Consider the following 22,035-nt stretch of genomic DNA (forward strand, 5'->3'; position numbering starts at 1 on the left):
GCTATTGCATTACATCAATCACTGTAGCTATAACTAGTATAAGGATACTTAGACAACCCGTATCCCATAATTAAAATCTATACATAGTTGAACAAGAAACGAGTAACTTTATTTGGAAAATTAACAACTTGAACCAACAAACTACTGTAAATCTTCATCTACACGAGCTTCCAGCTCAACAAAATCTAACAAAATCTTACTTATCTCAAATAGGTCTTGGTTCCAATATCGGTATACGAAAAATAAGGATCAAAATCGCTACCAAAAAAATGGGTTACAAAAAAAACTCAAAATAAGCGGTTAAAAAATACGAATATTTTCATATTATTTCAAACATAACATGATTGTCGAACTATCGAAGTTAACATGAAATATTATTAATAGTTACTGCACTACATTTTTCTTACAAACTCAAATAATTCTGCTTGTGTTCTTGTTCTCCCCTCTGAACTCAAACTGTAGGTCTAAATCATTAACATAACGTTGATAAGTTTCCTATTGTTTGAAGTGAAAATTATCATATAACTTTATCATCATCTAAGGTTGTAATAAAAGTTCACTCGTTGTAGAGATCAACCTGCTACGAATACTATTTGTCAAGGAATGTACAAAAACAATGTTAAGTTCAAAACAATCGAACATGATTAACTATCAGAGACACTACAAGTACAAGGTAGGGCATCAACTTGAACATGATACACTGCCAACAAAACTATTTAGTCTGTAAACGTCTTGGAACCTAAATGCTGTACAAGGTCACAGTCAACTGAACTAAATATCCATGTGCAATCAAAATTTATCATACAACTGAAAGAGAAGCTTCCTAAACAGGAACAGAACTAACCTTACTGACAACATGTCAGTGTATGTTAGTCCTATTCAGGATCAACAGGTGACTAAGCTACCTGATTCACTTCCGCTCCTACAACCTTTATTGGGCATGCACATTACCTAGAGCACCTAGCTCACTGAACTGCCTGCTGCACTGCTCACATCTGCCGGGTTTCTCTTGTGAGTCTTCATATGTCTTTTTAGATGACTCAGCGTTCTGAACTGCTTACTGCACTCCTCACATCCGTAGGGTTTCTCCCCTGTGTGGGTTAACAGGTGGGTTTTCAGACTTCGTAGTCTATTGAACTGTCTGCTGCACTCATCACACTTGTAGGGCTTTTCGCCTGTGTGTGTTCGCACGTGAGTCTTCAGGTCACTTAGAAGACTGAACTGCCTGCTGCACTCCTCACACCTGTAGGGCTTCTCCCTTGTGTGAGTCCGCATGTGAGTCTTCAGATTACAAAGCTGACTGAACTGATTGCTACACACCTCACACTTGTAAGGTTTCTCGCCTGTATGGGTTAACATGTGGGTCTTCAGACTTCCCTGTCTACTGAACTGTCTACCGCACTCATCACAATTGTAGGGCTTTTCACCTGTGTGAGTTCGCATGTGAGTCTTCAGAGCAGTCAGATCACTGAACTGTCTGCTGCACTCCTCACACTTGTAGGGTTTCTCGCCTGTGTGAATACGCATGTGAGTCTTCAGATGACCCAGCTGACTGAACTGCTTACTGCACTCCTCACACTTGTAGGGTTTCTTCCCTGTGTGGGTTAACATGTGGGATTTTAGACTTCCTAATCTACTGAACTGTATGGTGCATTCCTCACACTTGTAGGGCTTCTCCCCTGTGTGAATCCGCGTGTGACTCTTCAGATGACTCTGCTGACTGAACTGCCTGCTGCACTCCTCACACCTGTAGGGTTTCTCGCCTGTGTGAATCCGCATATGGATCTTCAGATAACTTAGCTGTCTGAACTGACTGCTGCACTCCTCAGTAGCTTTTCTCCCCTTTGCCAGATCGCACGCAAGCATCCTTTTTTGCCTTTGTCTTGACGTCATCCAAACTCTGCATGCTGCTTGTTGATGCCATCCTGGTTTATTTGCTGCAACTTCTGAAACGACAACAATCATTATAGCAAGGGACTGTAGATTCATGGTTATGTCACTTGTAAAGAAAATTCAGAGAAGTACGACAAATATAATACAATGCTAAACTTTCTTCCAACAGAAAGGTGTACGTGGATCAAATTTATCAGATTTATTTGAATGCATACCTTTATGTTGGAAGAAAGATTAGCATTGTCCTATGGTTACTAACAACATAAATGAGCTTCCATGATTATACATTTTTACTCCTTTAATTGTATGTTATGTATACAAGTCGTATATTCGTCTGTATTTTTGTCGCTCAGCTGTTACCAGCGATAGCTGCCTAGGCTTACCCAGTGTGATAACTTGTTATCATTGTCAATCAATACAAATATGACGAATAATTTTCTTCTTTCAATCTGTAGTTCCAACATGCATGGCTCATAATCTATGTATCTGTCGGCAAACAATGGCTGACAAATAGTGAACCCTCCCTTAATCATCATAACGTTGTAGCTGTATGTAGAAAATCAGGTGCTGAGCCTCCCCGCAACAGATACTGAAACTCCCCCTAAATATGAAACACGCCATTACGAACACCAGATGTCACAAACGACGACGGGAAGTTTCCGTGCCGAGGGCGGATGGAGGGACTTGGAGTATACCTTACGTATTCTATCAACTGCGCTCTTTGTACCAGTATCAATCTTTTACACCAATAAGCTATCCAAACTTGACTCTACAATTCGCAGACGCCTACAAACACTTGCATCTTCACATGTCTTCGAATTAGAAACCTACAAACGTCTTATCAAAATTAACTCTGTAAACCCCTCTCAACCCTCCTTGTTTTCGTTATCCTTCACATTCCTCGATGCGCCCAATGAATTTTTGCCTTTTCGGTGTTAACAACAAAATTTAAAGACAAACGTTGTCATAATTTACAGCTATTAAAAAGTCTATTTTCAAACAGTCACAGACGACAGAAATACGTTACCTTTAGCCCAAGGGGGTGGCAACATTTTACGAAACCGTCTTCACTTTTCTATCAAATCTACAACGGTCTTAGTGTCAAAATACAACAGATCGTCTTACCTGAACAAAGTTGAACCATAGCCTTGCACAAATACACCGATCAGCTGTTTCTAAAGCCGCGAATGTTGTGGATTTTGCGTTGGAAGGACAGGAACTTTTCCAGACCGCTAGCCACTCTCGCCACTTCGGCAAACAGGAAGTTACGGACATGTGACCCAGAAGTATTCGGTTGACCTGGGTCAAACATTATCTCCTGATTATCCAACATTTGTCGCAACCTCGGTCGGTCGGTATTGGTTAGATGAAAAAAGAAATTGTGCATCATTCCCCAAGGCTGACACTTTCCAGGCTTTTAACTTTGATAACAAAAAAAGTCTAAAATTAAATGTGATGCATTTCTGGTTTATAAAGTCGGCCCAAAGGTTCTCGCCATTTTTTGCTAGAGCTCTGCTTTGATCAGGAAAAAACATTTTTTGTATTAGATTATTTGAGGAGGAAATTAAACTCATTATCCCTAGTGTTGTTCGGCCTTAGTGACCACGTAGATATCATAACGAATACATGTGTGTGTTGTCCTTTACGCTATTACATTACATCGATGACTGTGGTAGCTATAAGGATACATAAACAACCCATATTCCCAAATCGGAATCTACGAGGATACTTAAACCCCGTATCCCAAATTGACATCTACGCATAAATGAACAAGAAACGAGTAACTTCATTTGGTAAATGAACAACTTGAACCAACCAACCACTGTTAATATTCATCAACACGAACTTCCAGTTGAAATCTATAACAAAATCGCATGTTAAGTGCTAGTGAGTGCTAGTCTAATATCACTACAAAAGACAAAAAGGGATGAAAATCTCTTCCAAGAAAATGGGTTACAAAGAAACATATAAAAAGTGCTTAAGGAATACCTCTTTTAACATTATTACAAGCAATGTATAATTGGCAAACTGTATGTAGATATATGTGGGGAAAATTTTCGAAATCAACATGAAAGATACTTAATAGCTACTAAACAAAACTTATCTTACAAACTCATAAATGCTTCCTCTAGTGCTCTTGTTCTCCCATCTAAGCTCAAACTACACATATAGGTCATATAATGTTATAAACATAACCTGGTTGGATTTGCTATTGGTAGAAAATAAAAATTATAAGACACTATTATCGATATCATCATCCATCCATTCTACCTCCGTTCCGTGAAGTCAACCGAAAATTTGGGTAAGTCCCAATTTTTTACAGTGTTGGATGAAAAGTTTAATCTTAGTTAAAAATTATCATCTGAGGTTGTAATAGAAGTTCACTCATGAAGGAGGTAGCATTTCTGTTGTCGAGATTAACTTGGTACAACTCATTATTTGTAACGAATGTGCAAAAACAATGATAAGTTCAAAACAATCAAACATGACCGACCATCAGGGAAGCGAAAAATAGAAGATAGGAAATCGACTTGAACATGATACACTTCCAAGAAAATTAAACAACTTAGACACTAAGTTTAATAACACCACAACCAACTGAACTATTGATGTGAAATCTAAATAAAGCAAATAACTAAAGAGATGCTGCCTTAACAACATGAAGTAACTGACATTAACGACATTAATGTCAGTGCATTCAAGTATTTAGGATTAACAGCTGACTAAACTATCTGATTCACTTCCGCTCTTATAGACTTTATTGGGGGTGCACATGAGCTAGAGCACCTAGCTCACTGAACTGCCTGCTGCACTGCTCACATCTGTCGTGTTTCTCTTGTGAGTCTGCATGTGTCTTTTAAGATTACTCAGCTGTCTGAACTGCCTGCTGCACTCCTCACACTTGTACGGTGTCTGCCCTGAGTGAATTCGCAAGTGAGCCTTCAGATCACCTAGGACTCTGAATTGCCTGCCACATTCATTACACCGGTAAGGTTTCTCCCCTGTGTGCGTCCGCATATGACCCTTTAGATGACCCAGCTGACTGAACTGCTTACTGCACTCCTCACACCTGTAAGGTTTCCCCCCTGTGTGAGTCTGCATGTGTCTCTTTAGATTACTCAGCTGACTGAACTGCCTGCTACCACTACTAGGTGCATAAATGTGAAAATTATGTGAATTTTCTGCAAAATTTCAAGAAAATGTGACATAATGTGAATCCAATCAAAAATATGTGAAACACAAAATGTGATTTTTTTTCAAAATGTGAATCGCGAAATGTTATTATATGTGAAAAAATGTGACCGTTTGAAAAATGTGAAACCATTATGTGAAATCGCACAACCCTAAAACGTGAACAAAAAAATGTGAATGTGAAATGTGAAAAAATGTGAAGAAATGTGAAGCGATTTTCCTCCGAAAACTGCAAGGAGTCAAATGTGAAATTATGTGAAATTCAAATCACATTTTTTCACATAATCGTGAGAATGTTATTTTATGTGAAAATGTTTCACATAATTTCACATTTGCCGGTGCCCTAGCTGATAATGTGATTTTATGTGAAACAAAATGTCCACCATACTTTGATTTCGCGCTCCACAAGACGAAGCAAAAATAAATGCATTTACCGCCATTTCTCAAGACATAATGCATCAGCTTTCAAACTTTTCATCTCCAGCATCTACCGACCCTCTTGTAAATGCTATCAGAATTAATCTCTGGTATATTCACATTTTAAAATCATTATCAAGTATGTGCGAAGTGAGCTCGTGGCTGGATGAAGTACAGATTTCCGCTGTTGTTTGGCTTCTTAGCCCAGTGGGGCGCGGCCGGGCGTGATTGTAGCCCATGTAGGGAAGCCACCTGTGTCAAAGGTCAAGTAGGGGGTGCCAGCAAAACATACGAAAATTATATTCTTTATTGAGATGCTTTTATTCTCGGTATTTTCTTGCTGAAATATAAAGAAAACAACATTTTTTCATTGTGGAAAAAATGGTCTAGAGCTGATTCTTTTTTTTGTAACAAAATGTAATATGATCATTGTTAACGCGATATTTGCGTTACTGTGCGGTCAATCTGCAGCGATCGAGCGGGAAACAAACATTTTGCTTTGTTGAATTTTGATAGCCAAACTTGTCTTTTGGGTGCATTTTGATGCAAGAGAGGCCCATTTTTAAGGCAATGATGGACAAGAGAGTCGGGTGAGTTGAGGAAGGACGGTATGGCCTGAAAACAAAATGTTTTAACGGCCCCTGTCGGAAGTCTAAATCTAACGTAAAAACAAACACATCGTATCCACTCAAGATCGCCACGAAGGCATCCTACTGGCCCTGTCACAAACTGTTGTAGCCAAAAACTAGTCTCTACCAGGCTCCGCTGATCGCTGGGAAAATAGTAGAAATCGGCCAAATAGAGTCGAATACTAGTAGTGTGCCAAGGGTAGTCCGCTATGCAGGAAGTTCAATAGGCGTTGTTCTACTATTTTCCCAGCGATCAGCGAAGCCTAGTAGAGGCTTAGGGCTATGTTAGGCCAAGATCTCTTCGGGGAAGACTGGGATTTTTAAGGTCAGGGTTATCTTTGGATTTTTCACGTGGTAAAAATCTGATCGGCCACAACGATACACGGGGAACAATTAAACTCCGACCACGTAAAACTACTACCGGGTGCCAAATATTACCCCGGGGTAGACCGGATGTCAGGTCAATGGCTTCCTTGTGTAGGGTACTAAAATGGAACGAGCCCGAGGAATCATACTAGAATCCTGCATATCGTCTGGTGTTTTAACACTGGTGTTTTAAAACACGTCCATCAAACTTCTTACAGTGACCTTAACTTGAATACAGGAAGAAGTAACCTGGGAGTCCAGACACCGTAATCGGCGCGCCACCGAGCACCGCACGCGCGCCGAAGCTCTCCCGGCCCCCCCTCCCGCTCCCCCCCCCCTCCCCCCCCCCCCGAAGACCGACCCCGCCCCACTCTCCGTTGTAAACCCAAGCTCCGAAATTTCTGTTTAGAAGTCTTTTTTTTTTTCAAATCATCCACAAAATACCCGTTATTCAAAATGTGTCTACTAGAATGGTGTATATCTTGTTACATTAGAATATGGATTTTAAGGGGTGTTGGAGGTTCTCCGGTTTAGAAATCAACACGGAACTATTAATTTATAACTAGACCGCCCGACAGACCTGTTTCATAACGTGTATGTAATCAGTGCTGTACATATTTCTGCGCGGATGTAAATTGTAAAGCGCTCTACAAGTCAACCGCAGGCTATGATCGTATACAAGAATCCTGGATATCATGTAACGTTACAACAAGATTTCACCACTTCCAATAGTGTCCCTATCACCAGAAAACAACACGGAATTATCAACCTTTCAATACGAGACGATCTACAATAGTCTGTCAGTGCGTGCACCCAAACTCTTTTAACTGTGCTGTCAATTTTTCTGTCTAAAAGCCTTTTTTCAATCCTGTAAAGACACCCGTTACTCAAAATGAAGAACTAGGATGCTGTATGTCTTGCCATGGTACAATTTATATTTCTACCTATCTACAAGGTTCTCAAATTTAGAAAACAACACGGAACTTTCAATTTTCCATTAAAAGACCGCCCGACAGACCTGTTTCATAACGTGTATGTAATCAGTGCTGTACATATTTTTGCGCGGATGTAAATTGTAAAGCGCTCTACAAGTCAATCGCAGGCTTTGCTCTTATACTAGAATCCTGGATATCATGTTACGTTGCAACAAGATCTAACCACTTCCAATAGTATCCCTAACACCAGAAAACAACACGGAATTATCAACTTTTCAATACGAGACGATTTACAATAGTCTGTCATTGCGTGCACTCAGACTCTTTTAACTTTGCTTTCAATCTTCTATCTAGAAGCCTTTTTTTAAATCCTATAAAGACACCCGTTACTCAAAATGAAGAACTAGGATGCTGTATGTCTTGCCATGGTACAATTTATATTTCTACCTGTCTACAAGGTTCTCAAGTTTAGAAAACAACACGGAACTTTCAATTTTCCATTAAATGACCGCCAGACAGACCTGTTTCATAACGTGTATGTAATCAGTGCTGTACATATTTTTGCGCGGATGTAAATTAAAAAACGCTCTACAAATCAACCGCAGGCTTTGCTCTTATACTAGAATCCTGGATATCATGTTACGTTACAACAAGATTTCATCACTTCCAATAGTATCCCTATCACCAGAAAACAACACGGAATTATCAACTTTTCAATACGAGACGATCTACAATAGTCTGTCAGTGGGTGCACCCAAACTCTTTTAACTGTGCTGTCAATTTTTCTATCTAAAAGCCTTTTTTTCAATCCTGTAAAGACAGCCGTTACTCAAAATGAACAACTAGGATGCTGTATGTCTTGCCATGGTACAATTTATATTTCTACCTGTCTACAAGGTTCTCAAGTTTAGACAACAACACGGAACTTTCAATTTCCAATACAAGACTGCCCAACAGACGTTTGACATGACAGGTATGATATCAGCGCTGTATACCTTTCTCCCCTGATGTAATTTGTAGACGTTCTACAAGTGGTCTGTAGCTTACATAATACCATACTAGAATCCTGGATATCATGTTACGTTACAATAAGACTTTATTACTTCCTACATTGTCCCTAACGCCAAAAAACAACACGGAATTATCAACTTTTCAATACGAGACGATTTACAATAGTCTGTCATTGCGTGCACTCAGACTCTTTTAACTTTGCTTTCAATCTTCTATCTAGAAGCCTTTTTTTAAATCCTATAAAGACACCCGTTACTCAAAATGAAGAACTAGGATGCTGTATGTCTTGCCATGGTACAATTTATATTTCTACCTGTCTACAAGGTTCTCAAGTTTAGAAAACAACACGGAACTTTCAATTTTCCATTAAATGACCGCCAGACAGACCTGTTTCATAACGTGTATGTAATCAGTGCTGTACATATTTTTGCGCGGATGTAAATTAAAAAACGCTCTACAAATCAACCGCAGGCTTTGCTCTTATACTAGAATCCTGGATATCATGTTATGTTACAACAAGATTTCATCACTTCCAATAGTATCCCTATCACCAAAAAACAACACGGAATTATCAACTTTTCAATACGAGACGATCTACAATAGTCTGTCAGTGGGTGCACCCAAACTCTTTTAACTGTGCTGTCAATTTTTCTATCTAAAAGCCTTTTTTTCAATCCTGTAAAGACAGCCGTTACTCAAAATGAACAACTAGGATGCTGTATGTCTTGCCATGGTATAATTTATGTTTCTACCTGTCTACAAGGTTCTCAAGTTTAGACAACAACACGGAACTTTCAATTTCCAATACAAGACTGCCCAACAGACCTTTGGCATGACAGGTATGAGATCAGCGCTGTATACCTTTCTCCCCTGATGTAATTTGTAGACGTTCTACAAGTGGTCTGTAGCTTACATAATACCATACTAGAATCCTGGATATCATGTTACGTTACAATAAGACTTTATTACTTCCTACATTGTCCCTGACGCCAAAAAACAACACGGAATTATCAACTTTTCAATACGAGACGATTTACAACAGTCTGTCAGTACGTGCACTCAAACTCTTTTAACTGTGCTGTCAATCTTCTATCTAAAAGCCTTTTTTTTAAATCCTATAAAGACACCCGTTACTCAAAATGAAGAACTAGGATGCTGTATGTCTTGCCATGGTACAATTTATATTTCTACCTGTCTACATGGTTCTCAAATTTAGAAAACAACACGGAACTTTCAATTTTCTATTAAAAAAAACGTCCGACAGACCTGTTTCATAACGTGTATTTAATCAGTGCTGTACATATTTTTGCGCGGATGTAAATTGTAAAGCGCTCTACAAGTCAATCGCAGGCTTTGCTCTTATACTAGAATCCTGGATATCATGTTACGTTGAAACAAGATTTAACCACTTCCAATAGTATCCCTAACACCAGAAAACAACACGGAATTATCAACTTTTCAATACGAGACGATTTACAATAGTCTGTCATTGCGTGCACTCAGACTCTTTTAACTTTGCTTTCAATCTTCTATCTAGAAGCCTTTTTTTAAATCCTATAAAGACACCCGTTACTCAAAATGAAGAACTAGGATGCTGTATGTCTTGCCATGGTACAATTTATATTTCTACCTGTCTACAAGGTTCTCAAGTTTAGAAAACAACACGGAACTTTCAATTTTCCATTAAATGACCGCCAGACAGACCTGTTTCATAACGTGTATGTAATCAGTGCTGTACATATTTTTGCGCGGATGTAAATTAAAAAACGCTCTACAAATCAACCGCAGGCTTTGCTCTTATACTAGAATCCTGGATATCATGTTATGTTACAACAAGATTTCATCACTTCCAATAGTATCCCTATCACCAAAAAACAACACGGAATTATCAACTTTTCAATACGAGACGATCTACAATAGTCTGTCAGTGGGTGCACCCAAACTCTTTTAACTGTGCTGTCAATTTTTCTATCTAAAAGCCTTTTTTTTCAATCCTGTAAAGACAGCCGTTACTCAAAATGAACAACTAGGATGCTGTATGTCTTGCCATGGTATAATTTATGTTTCTACCTGTCTACAAGGTTCTCAAGTTTAGACAACAACACGGAACTTTCAATTTCCAATACAAGACTGCCCAACAGACCTTTGACATGACAGGTATGAGATCAGCGCTGTATACCTTTCTCCCCTGATGTAATTTGTAGACGTTCTACAAGTGGTCTGTAGCTTACATAATACCATACTAGAATCCTGGATATCATGTTACGTTACAATAAGACTTTATTACTTCCTACATTGTCCCTGACGCCAAAAAACAACACGGAATTATCAACTTTTCAATACGAGACGATATACAACAGTCTGTCAGTACGTGCACTCAAACTCTTTTAACTGTGCTGTCAATCTTCTATCTAAAAGCCTTTTTTTTAAATCCTATAAAGACACCCGTTACTCAAAATGAAGAACTAGGATGCTGTATGTCTTGCCATGGTACAATTTATATTTCTACCTGTCTACATGGTTCTCAAATTTAGAAAACAACACGGAACTTTCAATTTTCTATTTAAAAAAACGTCCGACAGACCTGTTTCATAACGTGTATGTAATCAGTGCTGTACATATTTTTGCGCGGATGTAAATTGTAAAGCGCTCTACAAGTCAATCGCAGGCTTTGCTCTTATACTAGAATCCTGGATATCATGTTACGTTGAAACAAGATTTAACCACTTCCAATAGTATCCCTAACACCAGAAAACAACACGGAATTATCAACTTTTCAATACGAGACGATTTACAATAGTCTGTCATTGCGTGTACTCAGACTCTTTTAACTTTGCTTTCAATCTTCTATCTAGAAGCCTTTTTTTAAATCCTATAAAGACACCCGTTACTCAAAATGAAGAACTAGGATGCTGTATGTCTTGCCATGGTACAATTTATATTTCTACCTGTCTACAAGGTTCTCAAGTTTAGAAAACAACACGGAACTTTCAATTTTCCATTAAATGACCGCCAGACAGACCTGTTTCATAACGTGTATGTAATCAGTGCTGTACATATTTTTGCGCGGATGTAAATTAAAAAACGCTCTACAAATCAACCGCAGGCTTTGCTCTTATACTAGAATCCTGGATATCATGTTACGTTACAACAAGATTTCATCACATCCAATAGTATCCCTATCACCAGAAAACAACACGGAATTATCAACTTTTCAATACGAGACGATCTACAATAGTCTGTCAGTGGGTGCACTCAAACTCTTTTAACTGTGCTGTCAATTTTTCTATCTAAAAGCCTTTTTTTCAATCCTGTAAAGACAGCCGTTGCTCAAAATGAACAACTAGGATGCTGTATGTCTTGCCATGGTATAATTTATGTTTCTACCTGTCTACAAGGTTCTCAAGTTTAGACAACAACACGGAACTTTCAATTTCCAATACAAGACTGCCCAACAGACCTTTGACATGACAGGTATGAGATCAGCGCTGTATACCTTTCTCCCCTGATGTAATTTGTAGACGTTCTTCAAGTGGTCTGTAGCTTACATAATACCATACTAGAATCCTGGATATCATGTTACGTTACAATAAGACTTTATTACTTCCTACATTGTCCCTAACGCCAAAAAACAACACGGAATTATCACCTTTTCAATACGAGACGATTTACAATAGTCTGTCATTGCGTGCACTCAAACTCTTTTAACTGTGCTGTCAATCTTCTATCTAAAAGCCTTTTTTTTAAATCCTATAAAGACACCCGTTACTCAAAATGAAGAACTAGGATGCTGTATGTCTTGCCATGGTACAATTTATATTTCTACCTGTCTACAAGGTTCTCAAATTTAGAAAACAACACGGAACTTTCAATTTTCTATTAAAAAAAACGTCCGACAGACCTGTTTCATAACGTGTATTTAATCAGTGTTGTACATATTTTTGCGCGGATGTAAATTGTAAAGCGCTCTACAAGTCAATCGCAGGCTTTGCTCTTATACTAGAATCCTGGATATCATGTTACGTTAAAACAAGATTTAACCACTTCCAATAGTATCCCTAACACCAGGAAACAACACGGAATTATCAACTGTTCAATACGAGACGATTTACAATAGTCTGTCATTGCGTGCACTCAAATTCTTTTAACTTTGCTTTCAATCTTCTATCTGGAAGCCTTTTTTTAAATCCTATAAAGACACCCGTTACTCAAAATGAATAACTAGGATGCTGTATGTCTTGCCATGGTATAATCTATATTTCTACCTGTCTACAAGGTTCTCAAGTTTAGATAACAACACGGAACTTTCAATTTCCAATACAAGACTGCCCAACAGACGTTTGACATGACAGGTATGAGATCAGCGCTGTAAACCTGTCTCCCCTGATGTAATTTGTAGACGTTCTAAAAGTGGTCTGTAGCTTACATGATACCATACTAGAATCTTGGATATCATGTAACGTTACAACAAGACTTTATCACTTCCTACATTGTCCCTAACGCCAAAGAACAACACGGAATTATCAACTTTTCAATACGAGACGATTTACAATAGTATGTCAGTGCATGCATCCAAACTCTTTTAACTGCGCTGTCAATCTTCTATCTAGAAGCCTTTTTTTAATCCTACAGAAACACCAGTTACTCAAGATGGATAACTAGGATGCTGTATATCTTGTCATGATACAGTATATGTTTCTAGCGTTTTAAAAGGTTCTCAGGTTTAGAAAACAACACGGAACTAAAAGACCGCCCGACAGACCTGTTTCATAAAGTGTATGAAGTAAGCGCCGATATATCTCTGCCCGGATGTAAACTGTAAAACGCTATACAAGTCAACCGCAAGCTATGATCTCATACTAAAATCCTGGATATCTTGTGACGTTCCAGCAAATCTTTCTCACTTCCTACAGTGTTCCTTACACTAGAAAACAACACGAAATTATCAACTTTTCAAAGCGAGACGATTTACAACAGTGTGTCAGCGGGTGCATCCATTCTCTTTTAACGCTGTTTAACTTTAAATTCAGAAGCCTTGTTTTCCAATCCCCATGGAACACTCGTTAGTCAAAACGAAATACTAGGATGCTGCCTATCCTGTCATATTATAACATGATTTAGGGGTGTCGATGGTTCTCAGATTTAGAAAACAACACGGAACTTCTAATTTTCCCAGTACAAGACTGCCCGACAGACGTTTGGCATGATGTGTATGAAATCTGCGCTGTACATATTTCTGCCCGGATGCAAATTATAAAACGCGTTACAAGTCGTCCAAGGCTTATTTGATATCATACTTTAATCTTAGATAGCTTGTAACGTTAAAACAAGTTTTTCTCACTTCCTACAGTGTCCCTTAAATCAGAAAACAACATGGAATCATCAACTTTTCAATACGAGACGATATAGTAAATGTGTATCAGGGCGTGCACCAAAACTATTTGAAGTGCGTTGTTTAACTTTAACTTTTTAGAAGTATTTTACAAATCCTCCACAAAACACCCGTTACTAGAAATTAATTACTAGGATGTCAGAAACAATACTTGTCGGTTCTGGATTAGGGCTGTTTCAGACAAATCACCACCATCCATTGTCACCACCGGCCTTACTTAATTTTTTTATCGTGCATTTTTATCGTGTTTAATCCCGTGTTGACCCTAATTGTCATATAAACGACTGCTAGTACTCTCCAAGCAGAGGAGGGGTTTCGGCTGGTTTTAAATGAAAGCGCGACAAAAACGCCTAAAAACACGTCAAAAATCAGCCGAAACCCCTCCTCTGCTTGGAGAGTAATAAACAATACTTGTTGCATATTTTATCGTGTTTAATCCCGTTTTGCCTCTTATTGTCATATCAACAACACCTTGGCCAGACTTGTCAACTTTAGCCCAGCTTTCGCAGATCACAGCGCGACAGACCTCGAAGCAGTATGGACGGATTGCATACGGCTTCTGAAGCGAATACGGAGGCAAGCAGTCAGGGTTCTGTGAACAACGCATCTCCGGATTTTGGAGACAAGGCAAGCTGATAATCCACTGATTCTACGAGCGGCCGTTCCCAGACGCCGTGATACTGACAAGCTATTTGAAAAACTGGAGAGGGTTTTTCGCCAGGAAGAGGAGACTTATGGTGTTGTTAGCACTGCTGTGGAGTTTCGAGTGAACACAATGCAGACTGAATGCCTGATTCAAGTGGAGCTGAGAAAGAATAACGGCCATGGATATTACATTTGACCTTGGCCTTCATGTCGGTACGGGAGAAGAAGGAGGCATCAGGTTGCGGATCATGTCCGTAAGGTACATTTCGGGCCAAACTTTTGTTCAGAATGTGGCCACAATGACATCACCAAGTCACTCCCAGCTATGCAGCGCCATTGCAAGCGAACAGGACATAACAATCGAGCACAGCAACCGCTGTTTAACATATTCCAGGTTGCTGCTGTCAGAAGATACTGCAGAGAAGTGTGTAACGAATTCTTTGTTCCCTTTTCTGAAGAAGAGTAGCGTTTTGCCCTTTATAAACTAAGAGATGTGTAGATAATTGAGTTCAATACAACTTATTTTCATCAAGCCTTGTTATTTCACAAGAAAAATTTCACAACAGCAGCGCTCTTAGCGCATTATGTAAATAGATACGACATGGATTATTTCCAAGCAGATGCGGGGTCCCGCCCAGTTTCAATCTTTTACGCGTGATTTTAGTTATGATTTTTAAAACCACTACTCCCCACAATAAACGGAGAGAGTAAGAGGTGAAGAAATATCAACTAACATATGATTGGTGTGTCACAAAATCACGCGCGGAAAACGAGGAGACGGTGTCAGAGCCAGCATCTGCTTGGTTATGTCCGACAATCGACAAATTCTAGTTGTATTGCCATAGTCTTTGTAGTTTTAATTTATAGCTTTTTTCTTCACAAATGTAGCTTTTGGGCATGGTTTTAGTAGCATTGAAAGTAATTTTTTGTATCTAATTCAGTGGTAATCAGTAGTGATTAAGACAGTCCAAATAACAGGGAAGGGCGATATAGGCAAAAATAGCGAATACGTTAATGACGTGCACAGACAGTATTGTAAAAAAACACAAGGTTTTTTTCTGTATGTGTCTGAGACAGTGGCACATCCCTGCTTCGGCACATGGGAATTGTATCTGTGAAAGGTCTAACATGTATATTTCTGGCATTTCACACCTTCGCGAAAAGTAACAATTATTTGAATATCAAAGAGTCGTTTACTCAAGCGGTGCTTGCATGAGCCCTTTCAATACAATAAAGCCGCATATGTACAAGGAACACGGCAGAAATTTTACAAAATAAATGAATGTCAGCGAACAACAAAGAGTTTCTATTGTGTGCTTGCAAATTGGGAAAATACACTAGTGCGATCCTTGCATTTGTAGATCATAATCATGTTTCCATCAGAAACCTAATGCATTTGAATAAAATATGAGATGAAAATGAACATATCGCACTGCCTGTTTTGTTGGTTACAAGATTAGTGAGGGTGAATTGATTTAAAGCATTGTTTCAACCGAGTTAGAATATTCTCAAAAATATAGCTGCTTGAACAACGGGCTATAGGCTTTGGTATTTATTTTGAAGACCCGCCGCGGTACATCAACTACATGTTTTCGCTCACATGCCCTCGACGGTTTCTCCTGTCGTCCTTTGCGCTTAAGTACCTCTTACTTTCGGGGCTCGCTGTTCGGCTCGGACGAACTCTGTTCGGCTTCGCCGAACCCGCCGCTCGTGCCTTCGGCATCACTTCGGGTTTCGCTCAGAAGCACGATAATACCTTTGCCTACCGATATGGGAATGCGCTGAGGGGCCGCGTTACGGTGTACGGCCTACGATTCCGGTAGCATGGAGTCCATATTCGACAAGCAGAGGCTTTGATCGAGAGGGGTAGTTTTGTCCGGAGAGGGACGTTAAAAATCCCGGCCAAAACTACCCCTCTCGATCGAAGCCTCTGCTTGGAGAATATGGATTCCAGACATTTTAGCTTTTTAGCTACTTGCCAAGAAGGACTACCCTTGGCATACCATTCACTTTATTTGACGCCACTTATCTATTTGCCCAATTTTGCATTTCATAGGGGAAAAAGCCTCGCTTCTGCTTTGTAATTGCAGTTCGCCAGGTTACATTTTTGCGCAAGGGTGCTAAACAGTACTTAAGTAATTATCGGAAAGCGAAAACTACTTTATACAATATCTTTTCCCCGATGGCTACGGATACTTATCATGAAAATGACCCCGCCGGCGGGAAGGCGCCCTTTGTTATTGTTTGATGCCGCCGGGCGGTAATCTCAAAGTGACTTTTAGATTTTTAGACGTTAAAAATCCTGGACAAAACTACCCCTCTCGATCGAAGCCTCTACTAGGAGAATATGGACTCCAGCCTTTTTTAGATTTAGTCTGCTACCAGCCAAGGACTACCCTTGGCATACCATTCACTTTATTTTACGCTTTTTACTACTATTTTCCCAGCGATCAGCGGAGCCTGGTATAGGCTATCAAAATGGCGGGAGCGGAGCTTGGGTAACGGACTCACTTGAAAGCTAAGAAAGCTGGACTCCAGGCTATGATTCTGTGGGGGGGGGGGGGGGGCGGGCTGGGGTCGGCGTGGTTGTGCAATGTTTTCACGTTACTGTCACCTTCAGCTCTTTGAGCAAACAGCAGAGTCTGCGGTTCCACCTTATCAGTACTACAATCATTATGTTACCTGTTGTATGAACACTGTATAATTGTATGCTATATATGACGGTGGGAATTGTAAATATGACTTATCGATTTCTTTGTTTTGCCTGTATAACCTCGGAGCAACGAGGTAAAAAGAGTCTTCTGGGATGTAATAATTCAAGCATAGTGCACTTCCTTCTTGAAATTGCTTAGTTATGTATACGTAGATATGCAAGCCGATGTTTACTATATACGAACAATAACTGACATATACCTTTTATCTTGTCTTTGGGGGAGTATGCTAAGCATAATTTCTTGAGCCTCTACAGGAGGCATTTAGCCCAATCATGTTGAAAAAAACCCTCCAAGATTTGTCCACTACTTTTGATATGACATAATAAAAGGAACTCGGCCATGCTTATTTGATATCAGACTTGTGTGTCGGTTGTTTGAAATTAGTAAAGGTAAATTAAGAAGGATGAGCTTGATATCCATTGGTCCAGACAACGATCCCCTAACAATGGGTCAGTAATGGGACTGTTTGACAAGATCGTTCATTTTTTGTCCGTCGGGGGACTTGGTGACTCATTAATTCGGTTTTCCAAACAACTGTCAAAGTTTAAACATCTACTCAATGTCGGCCATAGCGCTCACAAAAAATGTTTTGTACAGACTATCTTTATAAACTGGGCCGACGAGTTTCAAAAAGAGCAGGAACGTCTTGACTCTCACATGAAGGCGAGGGGCTGGGCGTTGCTGTCAAAGTGTGAATGGGGCGTGACATTAGGTGCTTTCACGTGTAAATTAGTTAATCAACAACTAAACAGTGGCACGCGTGGGGAGAGGAGGAGTTTTTCACACCTTCTGTTAATTGTTGTCTGAATGCTAAATGATAGTCAAGTCACAGCGCAAAGCGTTGGTTATAATAACTTATATCGTTTGCAACGCATATTTTGCGAGCATATCTCAAAAATGTTTAGCTTAATCGACGAAGAAAAGTGACGGGGAAAAAAAAAAGCTACCTTCTAGCTCGCTTACAATGTTACCGTTCAATGATGGTGAATTACCATGCTTTGAAAGAAAGACTTCAAGTGTAAACGTGGGGCGCCTTGTGGTAGCGGAAGTGTGTATTTAAATACAGTATAGACGTCACATATAAACATCGGGAAAAATCACAACACTTACCTTTTGCATATTCTGTTAATTCAAATGTCTTCAAATCTTGTGTAAGGCAATTTACATTAATTTCACATGTAAAGAATGTGAATTTAATGTGATTCGCATATCACATTTTTTCACATTTCGCTTTTTTTGAACATCACATAAATTTCACATTTCTCCGCTTGCTAGCTGTTTTCACATCTTTTAACATTTTGCAGCAGACCGCGTTTCACATAACTTTCACATGAAGTCACATTTTATAAAATGTGATTTGATATAACATTATTTCACATTTTCACCGAGAGTACGTTTCACATAAAATCACATAAATATAGGCGGCGGAAAAACTCACTGGTAGTCACATAACTTCACATAATGCGTTAACAGCAAACTTCACATTTAGATAACATATTTTCACATTTGAAAATGTGATTTTCTAGACCTTTCAGGGTGAATGTGAAATAATGTGACTCAAAATAATAACATTTTTTCACATTTTAGTGTCACTCTTCAGAAATGTGACCTGAATGTTATTTTATGTTATAATCTGTCAACTTATGTGAAAAAATGTGATGCTGTTGGACCTCAAAATCTTTAACATTATATCACATTTTATCACATTTTCTTCAACTTTTGCCAAAAATTCACATAATTTTCACATTTATGCACCTAGTAGTGTACACTGCTCACACCTATAGGGTTTCTCCCCTGTGTGGGTTTGCATGTGACTCTTTAGATGACTCTGTTGTCTGAACGGCTTACTGCATTCCTCACACTTATAGGGTTTCTCACTTGTGTGAGTCCGCATATGTTTCTTTAGATAACCTAGCTCACGGAACTGTCTTCTGCACTCCTCACAACTGTAGGGCTTCTCCCCTGTGTGAATCCGCATGTGAGTCTTCAGATCACCCAGCTGACAGAACTGCCTGCTGCACTCCTCACACCTGTAGGGTTTCTCCCCTGTGTGAATCCGCATGTGGGTCTTCAGATCACACAGCTGACTGAACTGTCTGCTGCATTCCTCACACCTGTAGCATTTCTTCTCTTTGCTAGATCGCACATTATAACCTTTTTTTGCCTTTCCCCTGACGTCATTCAAACTCTGCACGTTACTTGTTGATGCCATCCTCATATATTCGGTGCAACTTCTGAAACGACAACGATCATTATAACAAGAGACTGTAGATTCATGGTTATGTTACTTGTACATTGGTGCCCCTACTTGAAATAAAATTCTAAACACTACGACAAATATAGTGCAATGCTTAACTTTCTACCAACACAAAGGTGTACATAGATCAAATTTTTTTGTACAGCTTTGTTTTGGTAGAAAGTCTACCTTTGTACTTACTTCTTTGAATACTACCAACACAACAATAAATACAAATACGACTAGTGCTGCATACCCAGACTCATTTTCAGGTTTAGGTCCGGATTCAAGTCCAACATGTGTGTAAAAAAATATATTTTTTCGGTTGCATAAAGAACAGCAATCTTACATGAAATTTGAAAACTATACATGCAAAGTCGTATTCAGTTGTAAACACAAAATTTCAGTGATAAACACAAAAACAGCATGTTTTTGTCTTTTTCAACGGAAATTTCATAATCTAAAGAAGGTTCTGATGGTTCAGAACAAGGAGAATATAAGTGAGAGATAATTTTTGGGCAGGTCCGGACTTGTTTAAAAACGTCTAGTTTTTTTTTTTTTTTTTAACTTAAACCTCAACGTTAGGTCAAGTCTCATTAACTCCGGGGCTTAGGTATGCAGCACTAAATACGACGAATAAGTTGCATCATTCAATCTGTAGTTCCAACAAGGCTGTTGATCTAATCCATATATCTGCTGGCAAACAAAGACAGACCAAAAAAATAGTGAACCCTCCCTTAACCTATACCCTTAACCATTCATAACGTTGACTTGTAGCTATATGTAGAAGCACCAGACACTGAGCCTCCCCACATCAGATACTGAACCTCCCCCTAAATATGAAACACGCCGTTATGAACACCAGATGTTAGAATGGCGGGAGGTTTCCGTGCCAAGGGCGGATAGAGGGACTTGGAGTATACCTTACAAATTTAATCAACTGCGTATGTCATACGATGCAGTATGAAGCGAATACTTAACACCAATGGCCTATATAAACTCGACTCTTTAAAAAGTATATCTACAAACACTTGCATGTTCACATGTCTTTGAATAAACAACTTTCAAAAGTCTCATCAAAACTAACTCCGTAAATCCCTTTCAAACCCTCGTTGTTTACATTATCCTCCCCATTCCTCAATGCGTCCGAGGAATTTCTGCCTTTTTCGGTGTTACCAACAAAATTGCAAATGACATATTTTCATTATGTTTCCCTCACAGCTATGGTATACTTTCAAACAGTCACAGGCGACAGAAAATGTAGTTACCGTAACAAAGACCCCCTTGCATTGGTGTTTCAACATTTTTTCTATGCGAAACCGTCTTCACTTTTCTATCAAATCTACAAAGCTCTTAGTGTCAAAATACAACAGATCGTCTTACCTGAAGAAAGTCGAACCCTAGCCTTGCACAAAAACACAAATCGACCGTCTCTAAAGCCGCGAATGTTGTGGTTTTTGCTTGTGAAGGACAGGAACTTCTGAAGACCGCTTGCCACTCTCGCCACTTCCAGCAAACAGGAAGTCACAGGCAGGTGACCCGGAATTATTCGGTTGACCTGGGTCAAATATCATCTCCTGGTTACCCAACAGTTGTCGCAACTTTACTTAGTCAGGATTTGTTCGATAAAACCTCCTTGGATAAATTAAGAGATTGTGTATATATCTCCAAGACTGACACTGTCCAGGCTTTTTATTTTAATTATGATAAAGTTTTGATTTATTCTGATACATTTCTGGTTTATAATGTCGGCCCAGAGGTTCTCCCAATTTTTTGCTAGAGCTCAGATCAGGAAAACGATTTACTGAATTAGATTATAGGAGGAATTCAAACTCATTATCAACACCATCTCAACTCAAAACCATTCTCATCGCAAAATTATAGTTCTTATTCCTAGCGTGGATGTTTATCTAAGTTGTATATGGTGTTAAATCTTGCTGGTGTCGAATGGATTCCCCTTCCATAGATGTACTTAGGCTATGTTGATTTGATTACATGGATGATATCCACGCGCGTATCAATTTTCGTCCGTTTTCAAAAACAAAAGTTTTCAGCCATACTGTAAATCAAACAAAGCAGTTGCAAAAGGAAAACATACATGCTGCAGATGGAAGTTGGAAAACGCCAAAGAAAAGATGTGAAAGGACAAAAGTGAAGTATGTATTATTCCGTATACCATATGCATAAGTTTGTTCGTCCTTCTTGACCACGTAGATTTCATTCCATATCATTGGAACGTCAAGGAAGTAAGGTAAGAATAGGATATATTTGTGGAATGCAACAGTTAATGAATTATCATTAATTTGATTTTTCAAAATGTCAGCGAATGTGTTGGGACAGTCTGACGTAAGGCGCCAGACAATATATGGCCAATGTCACAAAACCTTTTGACGACGCCACTGCTGAAGGGCTGAATTCGAAACTTAAGGTAAATATCATTAGACACAGGTTATGCAAATTAGGAACTCATTTACATACTTGTGAAAATGTTATAATAGCCTGCTTTACTAAGACTTTCATACTTTTTTTAAACAAGAAGATGATTGACTGATATAATGAGGATCATTTCTGGCATAGTCGTCCAGAAGCATTTATAATACGTGAG

At 39.1% G+C, this 22,035-nt stretch overlaps 1 protein-coding gene across 1 annotated transcript; it reads right to left on the reverse strand.

Moving 5' to 3' along the window:
* Window positions 1–87: 87 nt before the first annotated feature.
* LOC136426854 (zinc finger protein 91-like) lies at window positions 88–20,945 on the reverse strand. The gene is made up of 4 exons (XM_066415572.1): window positions 20,814–20,945; window positions 18,950–19,428; window positions 4,684–5,075; window positions 88–1,977 (listed from the first exon to the last, which is right to left on the reverse strand). The coding sequence occupies exons 2-4, from the start codon at window positions 19,410–19,412 to the stop codon at window positions 961–963; spliced, it is 1,872 nt and encodes a 623-aa protein (XP_066271669.1). The 5' UTR covers window positions 19,413–19,428; window positions 20,814–20,945; the 3' UTR covers window positions 88–960.
* Window positions 20,946–22,035: the final 1,090 nt, after the last annotated feature.

This window comes from Branchiostoma lanceolatum, chromosome 2, assembly GCF_035083965.1.
Source record: "Branchiostoma lanceolatum isolate klBraLanc5 chromosome 2, klBraLanc5.hap2, whole genome shotgun sequence".
Taxonomy (NCBI): Eukaryota; Metazoa; Chordata; class Leptocardii; order Amphioxiformes; family Branchiostomatidae; genus Branchiostoma; species Branchiostoma lanceolatum.

Excerpts from the sequence above, each read along its gene's own strand:
- LOC136426854 (XM_066415572.1), bottom strand. The coding sequence starts at position 19,412 with ATGAGGATGGCATCAACAAGTAACGTGCAGAGTTTGAATGACGTCAGG. Across the intron at positions 5,076-18,949 it reads TGAGCAGTGTACACTACTAG|AAAATTCACATAATTTTCAC; the intron begins GTGCATAAATGT and ends GAAATTTTGCAG. Across the intron at positions 1,978-4,683 it reads CAGCAGGCAGTTCAGTGAGC|TCCCTTGCTATAATGATTGT; the intron begins TAGGTGCTCTAG and ends ATGAATCTACAG.